The sequence below is a fragment of the Agelaius tricolor genome, unplaced genomic scaffold, assembly GCF_023055355.1.
Source record: "Agelaius tricolor isolate 1412-34295 unplaced genomic scaffold, bAgeTri1.0.p SCAF_22, whole genome shotgun sequence".
In the NCBI taxonomy this organism is placed as follows: Eukaryota; Metazoa; Chordata; class Aves; order Passeriformes; family Icteridae; genus Agelaius; species Agelaius tricolor.
The window spans coordinates 10,262,322-10,276,615 of NW_027269282.1; the positions used below are offsets into that span (position 1 = coordinate 10,262,322).

General features: G+C 50.5%; 1 protein-coding gene across 1 annotated transcript; it reads left to right on the forward strand.

Annotated features, from left to right (window-relative positions):
- Positions 1-12,819, forward strand: LOC139599063 (scavenger receptor cysteine-rich domain-containing protein DMBT1-like). Its single transcript, XM_071446026.1, has 15 exons — positions 1-123; positions 448-916; positions 2,444-2,755; positions 3,184-3,225; positions 3,688-3,999; positions 5,227-5,538; positions 5,901-5,942; positions 6,173-6,706; positions 7,606-7,917; positions 9,006-9,035; positions 9,812-9,962; positions 10,274-10,485; positions 10,717-10,889; positions 11,451-11,839; positions 12,534-12,819. The coding sequence occupies exons 1-15, from the start codon at positions 1-3 to the stop codon at positions 12,817-12,819; spliced, it is 3,699 nt and encodes a 1,232-aa protein (XP_071302127.1).
- Positions 12,820-14,294: the final 1,475 nt, after the last annotated feature.

Consider the following 14,294-nt stretch of genomic DNA (forward strand, 5'->3'; position numbering starts at 1 on the left):
ATGTCTGGACAGACCTTCACCCTGTCTACCAGCATTAATGATCCATCCTTGCCTGTCATACCAAATGCTGTGGCCACTGTAAGAATTGCCTCCCTAGCAGGGATGCCCATGATAGAGCAGAAGGTAAAGGAAACAACCCTCATGGCACAGATGACAACCTCAGCAGAGACAACTTCCTCAGCAGGGATGATGACTCCAGCAGGGATTCCAAGAGAGGAAGGGAGCACACCAGGTAACCGTGTCCACTCTCACTGTTCAGTGCATGAAACAGCCAAGTCAAGACGGTCATTTTGGGTGAATGAAAGAGATGAGAGATCCTCTGCAGGATGTTGTAGGAATCACAGGACAGGGGCTCCTAGAAAATGGGCTGCACTCATCTGCATGACATTGTGATGACTCTGTATGGAGCTTTTGTCATTGACACCACATTCTTCCTTGCATCCACAGCTTCAACACTCCCCACATCGGCACCATACTCCACAGGTAATTCCAGTCCCCCAGCCCCCTGCCTGGCCTGGCAGCAGCCCCGTTGCAGTGGCCCATGTGGGCAGAGCAGAGTGCTGGGCTGGTGTGAGCTCATCCTTGTCCCTGTGCCGTGTGTCAGGGCCCAGCGTGCGGCTGTCGGGCGGCAGGAACGGCTGCGAGGGCCGCGTGGAGCTGTACGACGGCAGCACGTGGGGCACGGTGTGTGACGACCAGTGGGACATGAGGGATGCCAGGGTGGTCTGCCAGCAGCTGGGCTGTGGAGAGCCCCTGGCTGCGCTGGACACTGCTCACTTTGGCCTGGGCTCCGGCCGCATCTTCCTGGACGACGTGCAGTGCCGCGGGGACGAGCCCTCCCTGCAGATGTGCCGGCACAATGGTTGGGGCATGCACAACTGCAGGCACGTGGAGGATGCCAGTGTCATCTGTGCAGGTGAGTGGCCAGCAGAGACCATCAGCTCTCCAGCAGCTCACACTGGATGGGTTCTGGTGTCCTCCATGGGAAGCAGCCCTGCAGATCCAGGGAAGAGAGGAGAGCCTGGGGTTTTCTGCTGCCTGGTGCTGAAATACTTGTTATGCAAAATCCCCAGTTTTGCACAGAGAGGTCAGAACAGGCTCTCCAGTTGCACAGGTGTAGGTGTTCCATGTGGTTGCAAAGAGTAGGTTGGTGGGATCATGGCATGGGCTGTACTGGGCATGTGTCAGGCTGGTGTCTGGATAGGTCAGTGGCAGGACTTCCATGCCCTTTCATCCCTTTATTCCTTGAGCCTGGCATTTACAAGTCCGTGTCCATATCCAAGTCCATGTCCATATCTATGCCCATGTCCATGCCATGTCCATGCCATGTCCATGCCCATGTCCATGCCCATGTCTGTGTCCATCCACTGCCAGGAGTTTGCTGCCTTAAGTATTCTTTCATTCACTCCCTCTTTTTCCTTGCAGGTGCCAATCCAACCCCTCCAGCTCAATGGCCGTACACAACAGGTAATTCCTTCCCACCCAGCATATTTCCAGTTTTATAGTGAGCCCCACCCCAGCACAAGAGGAGAAGAGAGGGGGGCTGCTGGGCTGAGCCTGCTCACTGCAATGCTGCTGGTCCCTTCTGCCCATGGCAAAGGATTTTGTCATTTGAGGGCTTCTGCCAGGGAGGATCTGAGCCTCAGCAGAACGGCAGCTGCAGTGGTGCTGAGTCCAAGTCCTGGTCTGCCAGATACTCCATGGCTCCTGGCAGTGGAGTGGCAAGTACCAAGAGGATGGGGGCGATCCCTTCCCTCAAGTCCATGTGCTTGCCAGCCCAGCTCAAGACACAGATATCTGTCCTGATGCCAGGTCACGGCTGTTGCTGTTCAGCCATCAAGCAGAGGTGGCCATCTCCTTGTGGATGCCCTGCCTGGGCCCATAGCCTCAAACACCTGCAAGGTGTATGAGTGGTATGGGGGAATGTCACATGATCTTAATGTGCAAAAATGGCATTTTAGCAAATGCCCCCATGCCCCCGGCAGCTCCCAGGACCTCCAGGCTGTTCTCATGGGGTTCCCCATATTGTAATACATGCTGCTCTGAAGCACCAGTACTCTGCACTGAAGAAGGGCTGTAGTCCCATTTCTTACAAAGAGTTGAGTTCTCAGAGTTTGCGGGCTTTTTCGTGTTAAGGTGTTACTGTTATACTCCTTCAATTATTAAAACTCAGATTGGAAATTGAGGTATGAAAATGCTGCCAGTGTCCCAAACATGGTCCAAAAGCACGTTAGACTGTTGGGATTGTGTAACACAGCTTTGCCTTCCTTGTTATGCATCAGCCTTCCATGCACTGGGGGTCTTTGCTCTCACTCCCCTTCCTTGGTCTCTTTAGATTTGCACCACCTCAAATCAAAGTCACTGTGGCCAAATCTCCAAAACAGTTGGGGAGGTGGGGTTGTGATGTTGGAAACCTGATGTTGTGCCTCGTGCCGTGTGTCAGGGCCCAGCGTGCGGCTGTCGGGCGGCAGGAACAGCTGTGAGGGACGCGTGGAGCTGTACGACGGCAGCACGTGGGGCACGGTGTGTGACGACCAGTGGGACATGAGGGATGCCCAGGTGCTGTGCCAGCAGCTGGGCTGTGGCCAGGCCCTGGATGCCCCACGCAACGCTCACTTTGGCCCGGGCTCCGGCCGCATCTTCCTGGACGATGTGCAGTGCCGCGGGGACGAGCCCTCCCTGCAGATGTGCCGGCACAACGGCTGGGGCGTGCACAACTGCGGGCACGTGGAGGATGCCAGTGTCATCTGTGCAGGTGAGTGGCCTTTTGCACACACCATAAGTGTGTTCTGGGTTCTCTGGGAACAGCCAAGCTGAGCTCCCCTGGTAGGGCTAGGGCACAGTCTATCACCAGGGGTCTTCTGCCACCAGGGGCTGAATCCTGTGCGATGTAAAAGACACATTTCTACAAAGAGAGGGCACACTGGGTATTCCACACTTCCTGCTTTAGAGGCTAAAGGAGGGGGCAAATTGTTCTTTGGGGAGGATGGGACAGGACTGGGGACAGGTCCAGCTAGTATAGGAATGGGGGGATAGGCAGAACCCAAGCTCTCCTCCCCCTTTAGTCCTACAGCCTGAATTCTCATGTCCATGTTCATGACCATGTCCACATCCAAGTCTATACACTGCCACAAGCCTCACTATGGGGCCTCACGTTTTTTCACTCCCTCTTCTTCTTTGCAGCTGCCAATCCAACCACTCCTTCTCAATGGCCACTCACAACAGGTAGGTCCTGCTCACCCAGGTTATACCCAGTTTCTAAGTGAGGCCCAGCCTGGCACAAGATGAGAAAAGGGGAGTCCAACAGTGCTGATCCTGCTCAATGCAATGCAGCTGACCCCCTTGGCCCATGACATCTCCAGGGTGCTTGAAGGGGTCCCCATCAGGGTTGGTTTCCCCCAAAGGGTTGTAAATAGTTTTTCTGGAAGTGCCTCAGTGAATCCATGACTTCTGCAACCAGACATCTCAAACAGCACACGAACAGGTCCCTGGACAGGGCTAGAACTGCTGTGTGTATGCCTACAGTCTGTCCTCAGTCACTAACCTCCCCAATCCCCTTTGGCTCTGCACTACTCCACCTCATGGTCACTATGACAAAATCTGAAAAGCAGTTGGGAAGTTCAGGGCCACAGGTGCAGAGCTGGTGTGTAAACCTCTCCTTGTCCCTGTCCCCGTGCCGTATGTCAGGGCCCAGCGTGCGGCTGTCGGGCGGCAGGAACGGCTGCGAGGGCCGCGTGGAGCTGTACGACGGCAGCACGTGGGGCACGGTGTGTGACGACCAGTGGGACATGAGGGATGCCCAGGTGCTGTGCCAGCAGCTGGGCTGTGGCCAGGCCCTGGATGCCCCACGCAACGCTCGCTTTGGCCCGGGCTCCGGCCGCATCTTCCTGGACGACGTGCAGTGCCGCGGGGACGAGCCCTCCCTGCAGATGTGCCGGCACAACGGCTGGGGCGTGCACAACTGCGGGCACGTGGAGGATGCCAGTGTCATCTGTGCAGGTGAGTGGCCAGCAGGGAACTCTGGCTCTTTGGCATTTCATTCTAACAGGGTTTGGGGTCAGGCCAGGGCAGAGGTGAGGCTGGGCTCTTCTGCTGCCTGAGACTCAAGCCCATGCCATCCAAAATCCCCATTCTTGCACAGACAGGGAACAGCAGCATCTCCACAATTCCTGCTGTTGGCATCCACTGATGGGGCAAAGCTGTGGATTGAGGGCTTGTTCTTTATAGAGGATGGGGCAGGACTGGGGACAGGTCAGGCTGGTGCCAGGATGGGGGAAAGGAAGGAAAGAGCTCCACCCTCTCTCCTGGCATGGCCATTGTCATTGAATTCATCACCTCCCCAACTTACAGAGACACCCACCCCTCTGGAAATGACCACCACAGCACCAGCCTCTGCCACATCTGAGGTGTCCAGCCCAGCACTGCTGACCACCGCAAGCACAGTGGCTAGCTCAGCAAGGAGCAGCACAGAAGGTAACCCTGTCCAATCTCACTCACTGCCCTCCCCACTGCCCTCCTCATCTCCCTTGCCAGAGCTCATTGCACTGCAGGCAATCTCCCAGCCCTGGGCCTCTCCTGTTAGGCCACCTAACTAAAAAACTAAACTGAGGATGCAAACAGAGCATGGGGAAGAGCTAGCAAATGGGACAGCTGTGTTTTGAGTCCAGGAACTTTGCAGCCATTGCTGGTTTATTGAAAGTCTGCAGAGGGATTGCCTCTCACTGCAACCATGAGCAAAAATTCATTCTGCCTTAACTGCCTCATGTCCTGCACAGGTAGTACCAGAACTATTTCCTAGACATGCTCTAGCACTGGGGATGTGGATGGAGGAAAGAAAGATGCTCCCTTAAATATTTTGACATTCAGGAGATGTCTCTGTGTGCACGGGGCTCCTGTGTGAAACAGCAAAGTCAGGATGGTGATTTGAGATGATTGAAAGAGCTCTGCAAGATGCTGAGGGAATCACAGGACAGGGGCTCCTAGAAAACGAGTGACACCCATCTGCATGACATGTGCTGATATGTTTAGAACATTTGTCATTGACACCACATTCTTCCTTGCATCCACAGCTTCAACACTCCCCACATCGGCACCATACTCCACAGGTAATTCCAGTCCCCCAGCCCCCTGCCTGGCCTGGCAGCAGCCCCGTTGCAGTGGCCCATGTGGGCAGAGCAGAGTGCTGGGCTGGTGTGAGCTCATCCTTGTCCCCGTGCCGTGTGTCAGGGCCCAGCGTGCGGCTGTCGGGCGGCAGGAACGGCTGCGAGGGCCGCGTGGAGCTGTACGACGGCAGCACGTGGGGCACGGTGTGTGACGACCAGTGGGACATGAGGGATGCCAGGGTGGTCTGCCAGCAGCTGGGCTGTGGCCAGGCCATGGGAGCCCCACGCAACGCTCGCTTTGGCCGGGGCTCCGGCCGCATCTTCCTGGACGACGTGCAGTGCCGCGGGGACGAGCCCTCCCTGCAGATGTGCCGGCACAACGGCTGGGGCGTGCACAACTGCGGGCACATAGAGGATGCCAGTGTCATCTGTGCAGGTGAGTGGCCAGCAGAGACCATCTGAAGGGGTTTGGCTTCCTCCACTGCAGGCAGGCAGGCTGACTTCTCTGGGCAGAGTTGGGGCTGCGTGATGAGGTCGCACAAAACACATTGAGAGATTGTAGTGTGGGAAAGAGGAGCAGGACTGGGAGCACTGTGGTGTCTGGATGGGGGAAAGGCTGGACAGAACTCCATGCTGTCATCCCCTTTTCATCCTACAGCCTGGGTTTTCATGTCCATATCCACATCCATGGACATGTCCATATCCACATCTTTGTCCGTGTCCATGTCCATGCCCATCCATTGTTACACTCCAGCTGTATTTGCTGCCCATTTATTTACTCCCTGTTCTTTGTTGCAGCCCCCCAGCCATCTCCTCCTCCTCAATGGCCGCTCACAACAGGTAAGTCCAGGTCACCCAGTTTAGTGCCAATTTTAAAGCCAGCCCCAATATGGCACAATAAGAAAAGGGGTGTCCAACAGGGCTGATACTGGTCGGTGAAATGCTGCTGTTCCCCTATTCCTGACATCTCCAGGCTGCATAATTGTCCCCCTCAGTAAATGGGCCACATGCATGGCTAGCAAAGGGCTGTTCTGCACATGAGCCAGGCTCTTGAGCATCTCTGTGCCCAGGGATGGCAATCAGGACACTGGCAGCAAGGCCAGAGGAGGTCACATCTGCCATCTGTATGCCAGTGTTCTTTGCACAGTCACTGCCCTTCCCTGACCTCCCTAGACCTGCAACACCCCAGATCAAAGTCACAGAGGCAAAATCTCCAAACAGTAGGGGAGGTAGTTGGGACTGTGGATGCTGGGTTGGAGGGACTCAAACCAATGCCTCGTGCCATGTGTCAGGGCCCAGCGTGCGGCTGTCGGGCGGCAGGAACGGCTGCGAGGGCCGCGTGGAGCTGTACGACGGCAGCACGTGGGGCACGGTGTGTGACGACCAATGGGACATGAGGGATGCCCAGGTGCTGTGCCAGCAGCTGGGCTGTGGCCAGGCCATGGGTGCCCCACAAAACGCTCGCTTTGGCCCGGGCTCCGGCCGCATCTTCCTGGACAACGTGCAGTGCCGCGGGGACGAGCCCTCCCTGCAGATGTGCCGGCACAACGGCTGGGGCGTGCACAACTGCGTGCACATGGAGGATGCCAGTGTCATCTGTGCAGGTGAGTGGCCAGCAGAGACCATCTCAAGCGGTTTTGCTTCCTCCACTGAAGGCACCAGGCTGACTTCTCTGGGCAGAGCTGGGGCTGAGTGATGCGGTCGCACAAAACACATTGAGAGATTGTAGTGTGGGAAAGATGGAGCAGGACTGGGGAGCATATCTGACTGGTGTCTGGATGGGGGAAAGGCTGGACAGAACTCGATGCTGTTGTCCCCTTTTCATCCTACAGCCTGGGTTTTCATGTCCACATCCACATCCATGTACATCATGTACACATCCACTCACATTTTCGTCTGTGTCCGTGTCCACGTCCTTGTCCATGTCCATGTCCATGTTCATCCATTGTTACAATCCTGCTGCATTCACTACCCCTTTATTCACTGCCTCTTCTTGGTTGCAGCCCCCCAGCCATCTCCTCCTCCTCCTCAACGGCCGCTCACAACAGGTAAGTCCAGCTCTCCCAACCTAGGCCTGCTTTTAAAGCCAGTCCCAACTTGGCACAATAAGTGAAGAGGGGAGTCCAACAGGGCTGATACTGGTTGGTGAAATGCTGCTGTTCCCCTATTCCCCGACAACTCCAGGGTGCATGAATGTCCCCCACAGTGAATGGGCCACATGCACAGCTAGCAAAGGGCTGTTCTGCACATGAGCCAGGCTCTTGAGCATCTCTGTGCCCAGGGATGGCAATCAGGACACTGGCAGCAAGGCCAGAGGAGGTCACATCTGCCATCTGTATGCCAGTGTTCTTTGCACAGTCACTGCCCTTCCCTGACCTCCCTAGACCTGCAACACCCCAGATCAAAGTCACAGAGGCAAAATCTCCAAACAGTAGGGGAGGTAGTTGGGACTGTGGATACTGGGTTGGAGGGACTCAAACCAATGCCTCGTGCCATGTGTCAGGGCCCAGCGTGCGGCTGTCGGGCGGCAGGAACGGCTGCGAGGGCCGCGTGGAGCTGTACGACGGCAGCACGTGGGGCACGGTGTGTGACGACCAGTGGGACATGAGGGATGCCCAGGTGCTGTGCCAGCAGCTGGGCTGTGGCCAGGCCATGGGTGCCCCACAAAACGCTCGCTTTGGCCCGGGCTCTGGCCGCATCTTCCTGGACAACGTGCAGTGCCGCGGGGACGAGCCCTCCCTGCAGATGTGCCGGCACAACGGCTGGGGCGTGCACAACTGCGGCCACGTGGAGGATGCCAGTGTCATCTGTGCAGGTGAGTGGCCAGCAGGGAACTCTGACTCTTTGGCATATCATTCTAACAGCGTTTGGGGTCAGGCCAGGGCAGAGGTGAGGCTGGGCTCTTCTGCTGCCTGAGACTCAAGCCCATGCCATCCAAAATCCCCATTCTTGCACAGACAGGGAACAGCAGCATCTCCACAATTCCTGCTGTTGGCATCCACTTATGAGACAAAGCTGTGGATTGAGGGCTTGTTCTTTATAGAGGATGGGGCAGGACTGGGGACAGGTCAGGCTGGTGCCAGGATGGGGGAAATTAAGGGAAGAGCTCCACCCTCTCTCCTGGCATTAGGCCTCCAGCTCTGCTTTTCATGGCCATTGCCATTGAACTCATCACCTCCCCAACTTACAGAGACACCCACCCCTCTGGAAATGACCACCACAGCACCAGCCTCTGCCACATCTGAGGTGTCCAGCCCAGCACTGCTGACCACCACAAGCACAGTGGCTAGCACAGCAAGGAGCAGCACAGAAGGTAACCCTGTCCACTCTCACTCACTGCCCTCCGCACTGCTCCTCATCTCCCTTGCCAGATCTCATTGCACTGCAGGCAGTACTGGGCCTCTCCCAGCCCTGGGCCTCTCCTGTTAGGCCACCCCAAACTAAAGTATGATGCAAACAGAGCATGGGGAAGAGCTGGCAAATGGGACAGAGCTGTGCTTTGAGTCCAGGAACTTTGCAGCCATTGCTGGTTTTAACGAAACTCTTTGCAGAGCGATTGCCTCTTACTGCATCCATGAGTATCACGCCCAGGGATCCATCTGCCTTCATCCCTTCAATTCCTGTATTGTTTGTACCAGAGCTGTTTTCTAGATATACTCTGGGTTTTGGGATATGATCAGAAGAAACTAGAATATGGTCATTTGCAGTGCTTGCAACTGGGTCTCCCTTGGAGCTCATGGCCCTCTGTGCCTCATCTCCTGTTTCTGCTTCCCTGACTCCCTGTGATCCCTGTGATCCCCATTTTATCACTCTGTGCCTCAAGGTGAGGCCATGTCCAGGCCCCAGCTCCTTTCTCATGAATTGCAGTTCTCATGTGTCTCTCTTCTTCCTTCACACCCACAGCTCCAGTGGCCACCTCAACACCTCCACCAGGTAATGCTCTGCTGTGGCTCTTCTCACCTTGCTTATTTCTGATCTGTCTGTCTCCCTGTTGCATATTTCTGTAAATTTGTCTTTTGTCTCTATGACAATATCGCTGCAAGTGTGAGTGATCTTTTTCAAGCAGAATATAAAATGGATTTCATCTTTAAATGTCACATCTTGTAGCATTTATATTCAGAGGCTGTGCTCACCTTCCTACAAAGACACTTTTAGGATTACCTGTGACAAGAATTATGTCATTCATGCTGGCAGGAACACTAAAGCTTTTTGCAGCTATGTTTGTACTTAGGACTTTTTACCGCAGCCTGAAGGGCTTATTTCAGTCTGAGACCAGAAAATTGCTTTTTTTCTAGAAAACTTGCAACTTATTTACCCTCCAAAGACCTTAGGGGAATAAAGAGAAGCAGCAGAGTAACTGATGAGAGGCTGTCTGTTGAGGAAGGTGCTTCCATTTCAACTGTCATGACACCTCCCAGAATTGACCTCAACTCTAAAAAGGGGCAGAAAGCATCCAGGTGTTACCAGCCCAGCCTGAAGAGGGTAGTCCGACACCATGGATGAAAATCCACCCCTGAGTGAATTCCAAATCTAACATGCAAGCAAACCTAAAGCAAAAACAAATATTAGTTTTGACTCAGCTCCTATAGTCTACCACCTGCAGTCAGCAGGGGACCTGCTTTTCAATAACTATGGGTGAGGCACGTACAGCTCAAGTACACTTTTGCAGAGGTTACTGTAAGTAAATTCTGTCCCCTTTCTTTCTGCAGCACCTCATTTTTGTGGTGGCTCAGTCTCAGATCCCTCTGGGGTGCTGCAGAGTCCCAACTACCCTGGAAATTATCCAAATGATGCTGACTGCGTGTGGGAAATACAAGTGGAGAACAATTTCCGTGTAACTCTCACATTTAGAGATATTGTGTAAGTAAAACCTTGATTCCCTGGGCAAATATCAAAGTCAAAACTTACTTGACAAGTTTGAGATCCTATTTGAAACAACCAACCTTCCTAATTTTAAAGATACTTCCAATGACATCCACAGTTTGAATACCAGATCAAAATCTGGATTGATGTTGCATTTTTTACTCACCATTTTCTGCTAAAGCTGCATAAAAGACAAATTAAATTTGTGCTGAGAAAACTTTAAATGCTGAAAGATTTTATCACATGTTAGGCAGTGAAATCAGAGTTTCTGAAATGGATTTGACAAAGTGCTGATGTTTTTCTACCAGGATGCAAAGCAGGACGTGCCAGCACGACTACATTGAAGTCTATGATGGACCTCTCCACTCTTCCCCTCTTCTTGGGAGATTCTGTTCTGGCTCCTTTCCCACATACGTGTCCTCTTCAAACATGATGAGTGTTCGCTTCCACAGCGATTCCAGATCCTCCTTCAGAGGCTTTCAGGCTCACTACTCCTCCATTCCAGCAGGTCACAACACCAGTAAGTTCCTGGCCAGTGTTTCCCAACAGACAAGCCTATTTATTGTTTTTGTTGGCAGAATAAATATCTTGTTGGATTGTTGGAAATTGAATTGTGGAAATTGAATGACGTGTGTGTAATAGAGTGGGTTGGGGTGGGAACCCCCTGACTTCTAAATTCAGAAAAAAACTGCCTCTAATCATTACCAAATGCCTAAAGTCACAAATACATTGTACCTTCCTCTTCTACCAGCCATTCAGTGCTTGCCAGACTACATGCACGTAGTGGTCAGCAGAGACTACCTCCAGTCCCAGGGATACTCAGCACAGAGGGTCACCCTGAATGACAATCGCTGCAGACCGACAGTCACCTCCCAGGAGGTTGTATTCAACATCCCCTACAATGGCTGTGGGACAATGCAAGAGGTAAACTCCCTGTTTTGGCCACTCAAAACGTATCAAAGCTTGGCAAAATTTAGATGGAACATGACTGTGGTGTTGTGCAGTCCCCAGGATGAGGTGAGAAATGAGGAATCTGACTCCATGTTCTCAGAAGGCTGATTTATTATTTTATTTTATGATATGATATGATATGATATTACATTACATTACATTACATTACCTTATATTAATGATATGATACGATATGATGATATTATGCTATACTAAAACTATACTAAAGTAAGAGAAGGATACAGACAGAAAGCTTAACAAGAAAGAATAATAAAAACTCATGACTGACTCCTCAGAGTCCGACACAGCTGATGGTGTTTGGTCATTAAGTAAGAACAATTCACATGTTTGGATAAACAACCTCCAGACCACATTCCAGAGGAGCAAACACAGGAGAAGCTGAGGCTTCTCATCTTCCCAGGAGAAGAAATCCTGGCGAAGGGATTTTTCAGGAAATATGACAGTGACACATGACAAAAGCACAGTTCCTGATTTTAAATTGCATTAAATTAAATTGCATTTAAATTTAAACAGGAGAACAACGACACAATCAACTACTCCAACACCATCAGGGTCGCGTCTTCCGGGTACATAATCAAGAGGAAGAAGAACATCAACTTGCACGTCAGCTGCAAAATGCTGAGGAAGAGCTGGCAGCAGGTGGTGTACGCTGCTGAGGACACCGTGGATGTGGACGAGTACCAGTTTGGGAGATACAACATGAACATCACCTTCTACGAGTCCCCGGCGTTCCGGCGGCAAGTGCGCGCATCTCCCTACTACATCGACCTCAACCAAAACCTCTACCTGCAAGCCTGTCTGCACAGCCCAGACCCAAACCTGAAGGTGGTTGTGGACACGTGTGTGGCAGCACCTGACCCCCGTGATTTTAACACGCTGGCCTATTACTTAGTCAGGAATGGGTAAGGGCTTTCTTCAAGGCTAGAAGCACACCCGCCACCCACATTTACTTTAAATGATACAGATAATCTGAGTGGAGTTAGAACTCGCTATCAGCAGACTGTGAAAAGTGGTCTTTGATTTTTTTATTTTTGCAGTATGAGTTTGGAAATAAGAAATTATATTTAGACCTTACTTTCATTGCACTTACTCCATCTTTGTCCTGTGAACAAAATTTGAAGTAGTGGGAGAAAAGTAGATGACACAGTGAAAACTGACAGTAGGAATTGTCATCCTAAGAGTTAAATATTTTAGTAAAACCAGGTCAAGCATTAGAGTGATTTTTTATGCCTTGTATAACACTGACATTAATAACAGTCTGTTGTTCCCTCTTCGTCACTTAAAGTGTTCTTCTCTTAGAAAAAGAAGAAGAGTTGCCAACCCTCCAGCAACTGTTTCGTAGTACTTCAAAATACATTTTTTATATTTTATTTTATATTTTATATATTTCTATATTTTTAAAGTCCATACTGTGCTATGAAGGTTACATTTTTACCCCACTGCTTTCCTAGTACCAGACTATGACACAATTCAGTTTTAATCTGAATTTCACGGGAATTTATCATAATAAATCGAATAATTTGAATTTTAATTTTGCAGGAACGCGCATGTACGCATCTGTGAAGAGACTAATCCCCTTCTTTTGCTCCTTTCTAGGTGTCCTAGAGATTCTTCCTACGCCACGTACTACTCCCCTTCCAGCCACTTTGCTCGGTTCAAGTTTAACGCCTTCAAGTTCATGAGCCGGCACCCGTCGGTGTACCTCAAGTGCCAGATGCTGGTCTGCAGGCTCGGGGACTACTCCTCCCACTGCTACAGGAGCTGCAGCTCCAGGTCCAAGAGGGACGCCAGCCCCGCTGAGGAGCACGTGGATGTGGTGGTTGGGCCCCTTCAGCTCCGAGGAGGGGATGCTCCCAGTGGAAGCACTGGGAAAGATGAATAAATTTCTCTCACGTTTGCTCCAGGGTGACCAACGGGCTCCAAGGAAAGCCACAGCTCTGTCATGTCTCACTGAAATCTGCTTTTGCCAACTTTGCCATAAAAAGGGAGAGATCCGCACCTTGCAAGTTTCTGCTTTCACCCACATTTTAAAAAGTGTAACTTCCCTGGCTGTCCCACAGGAGAGTTCCCTGTAATCCTTTTTAGTGCTAAGACTCCTTGAATTGTGCTAGTTAGCTCCGGTCTGATTGTGGATTTGGGGATATGGTTTCTTGGTGGGCCTATCTGTGCTAGTTTAGTGGTAGGACTCGATAACCTTAAAGGACTTTTCTAAGCTAAATGATCCCATGATTCTATGACAGCCAGCTGGGAGCAAACTCCCAGACTTCTTGAGAAATATTTCATTCCCTCAGTTGTGCTCTGTTTATGAAGTTTGTTTAGTTGAGTTGTCATCCTTGCTAATATGAAGCCTGTCCAAATAGTTGAAAGCAGTGAATCTGTGAGTTTGCATATTTCTGAATTTGACCTGGGAGCCACCCCTTTAAAACTGGAGCTCTTTGTGCCTTGACCTTCAATATGCTGAGATCAAACCCCAGAAATTTCACTCATAGGGCTGGGCTCTTCTAGCAACCAGAATTGTGGCTATACAATATTCTAATTACTCTGAGTATTGCTTTTAGTGCTATATTTCTCATTGAAACAATGATGGGTCTGTGCATATTTATAAAATGCAGAAATTTCCAAGCTAAAATAATCTGTTCTGTGAGCAGTGTAATTTATAATCAAAGGAGGTAATATTTACAAAGCAATAAATCTATTTTGTCTCTCAAATTAATATCTCTGTGCTTGAAATACAAATGTTTTACTGAACTGAAGAGTGTGGTCTGTTTGATTAAAAATTCCAAGTGATGGTCTGAGCCCGTGCTTCTGAAACACTACACAGGGAACTTCTAGATATCTTAATCTAAAAATTACTTTAATATATCAAAATATAATTATAAATATTATAAATATTAGATAATATAAAGTATATGAAATATGTAATTTTATTAAATATAGTGATATAAATATTATAATTATTATAATTATAAATATTTCAATATCTTACCCCTGCTGCTAACAATTCCCTCACACCAGAGGTTGGTGCTGTCACCCTCCTGGCAGGTGTTGTTTCTGTTCTTGATGGTTTTCCTGCCAGGCTGGCACTGAAGGAGCTGCTTTCACATGGCATAATGCCAGAGCAAAGGTCAGCATCACTCACTGGATGAATGCAGGGCAAACCTTACATTTTATGAGCCACCAAAAAGCCTCACTGATGACAGACTCACATCTGCCATTTGTGGGAAGCTGTGATATCTTTATCTTCAATAAATTCTGCTACAATGCCTTAGAACAGCTTTGCAATCCTAACACCTCTTAAAGGATTAAGAAACAATTTCAACTTTCATGCCACAAGTTGTTTAGCACAATTATTTTATC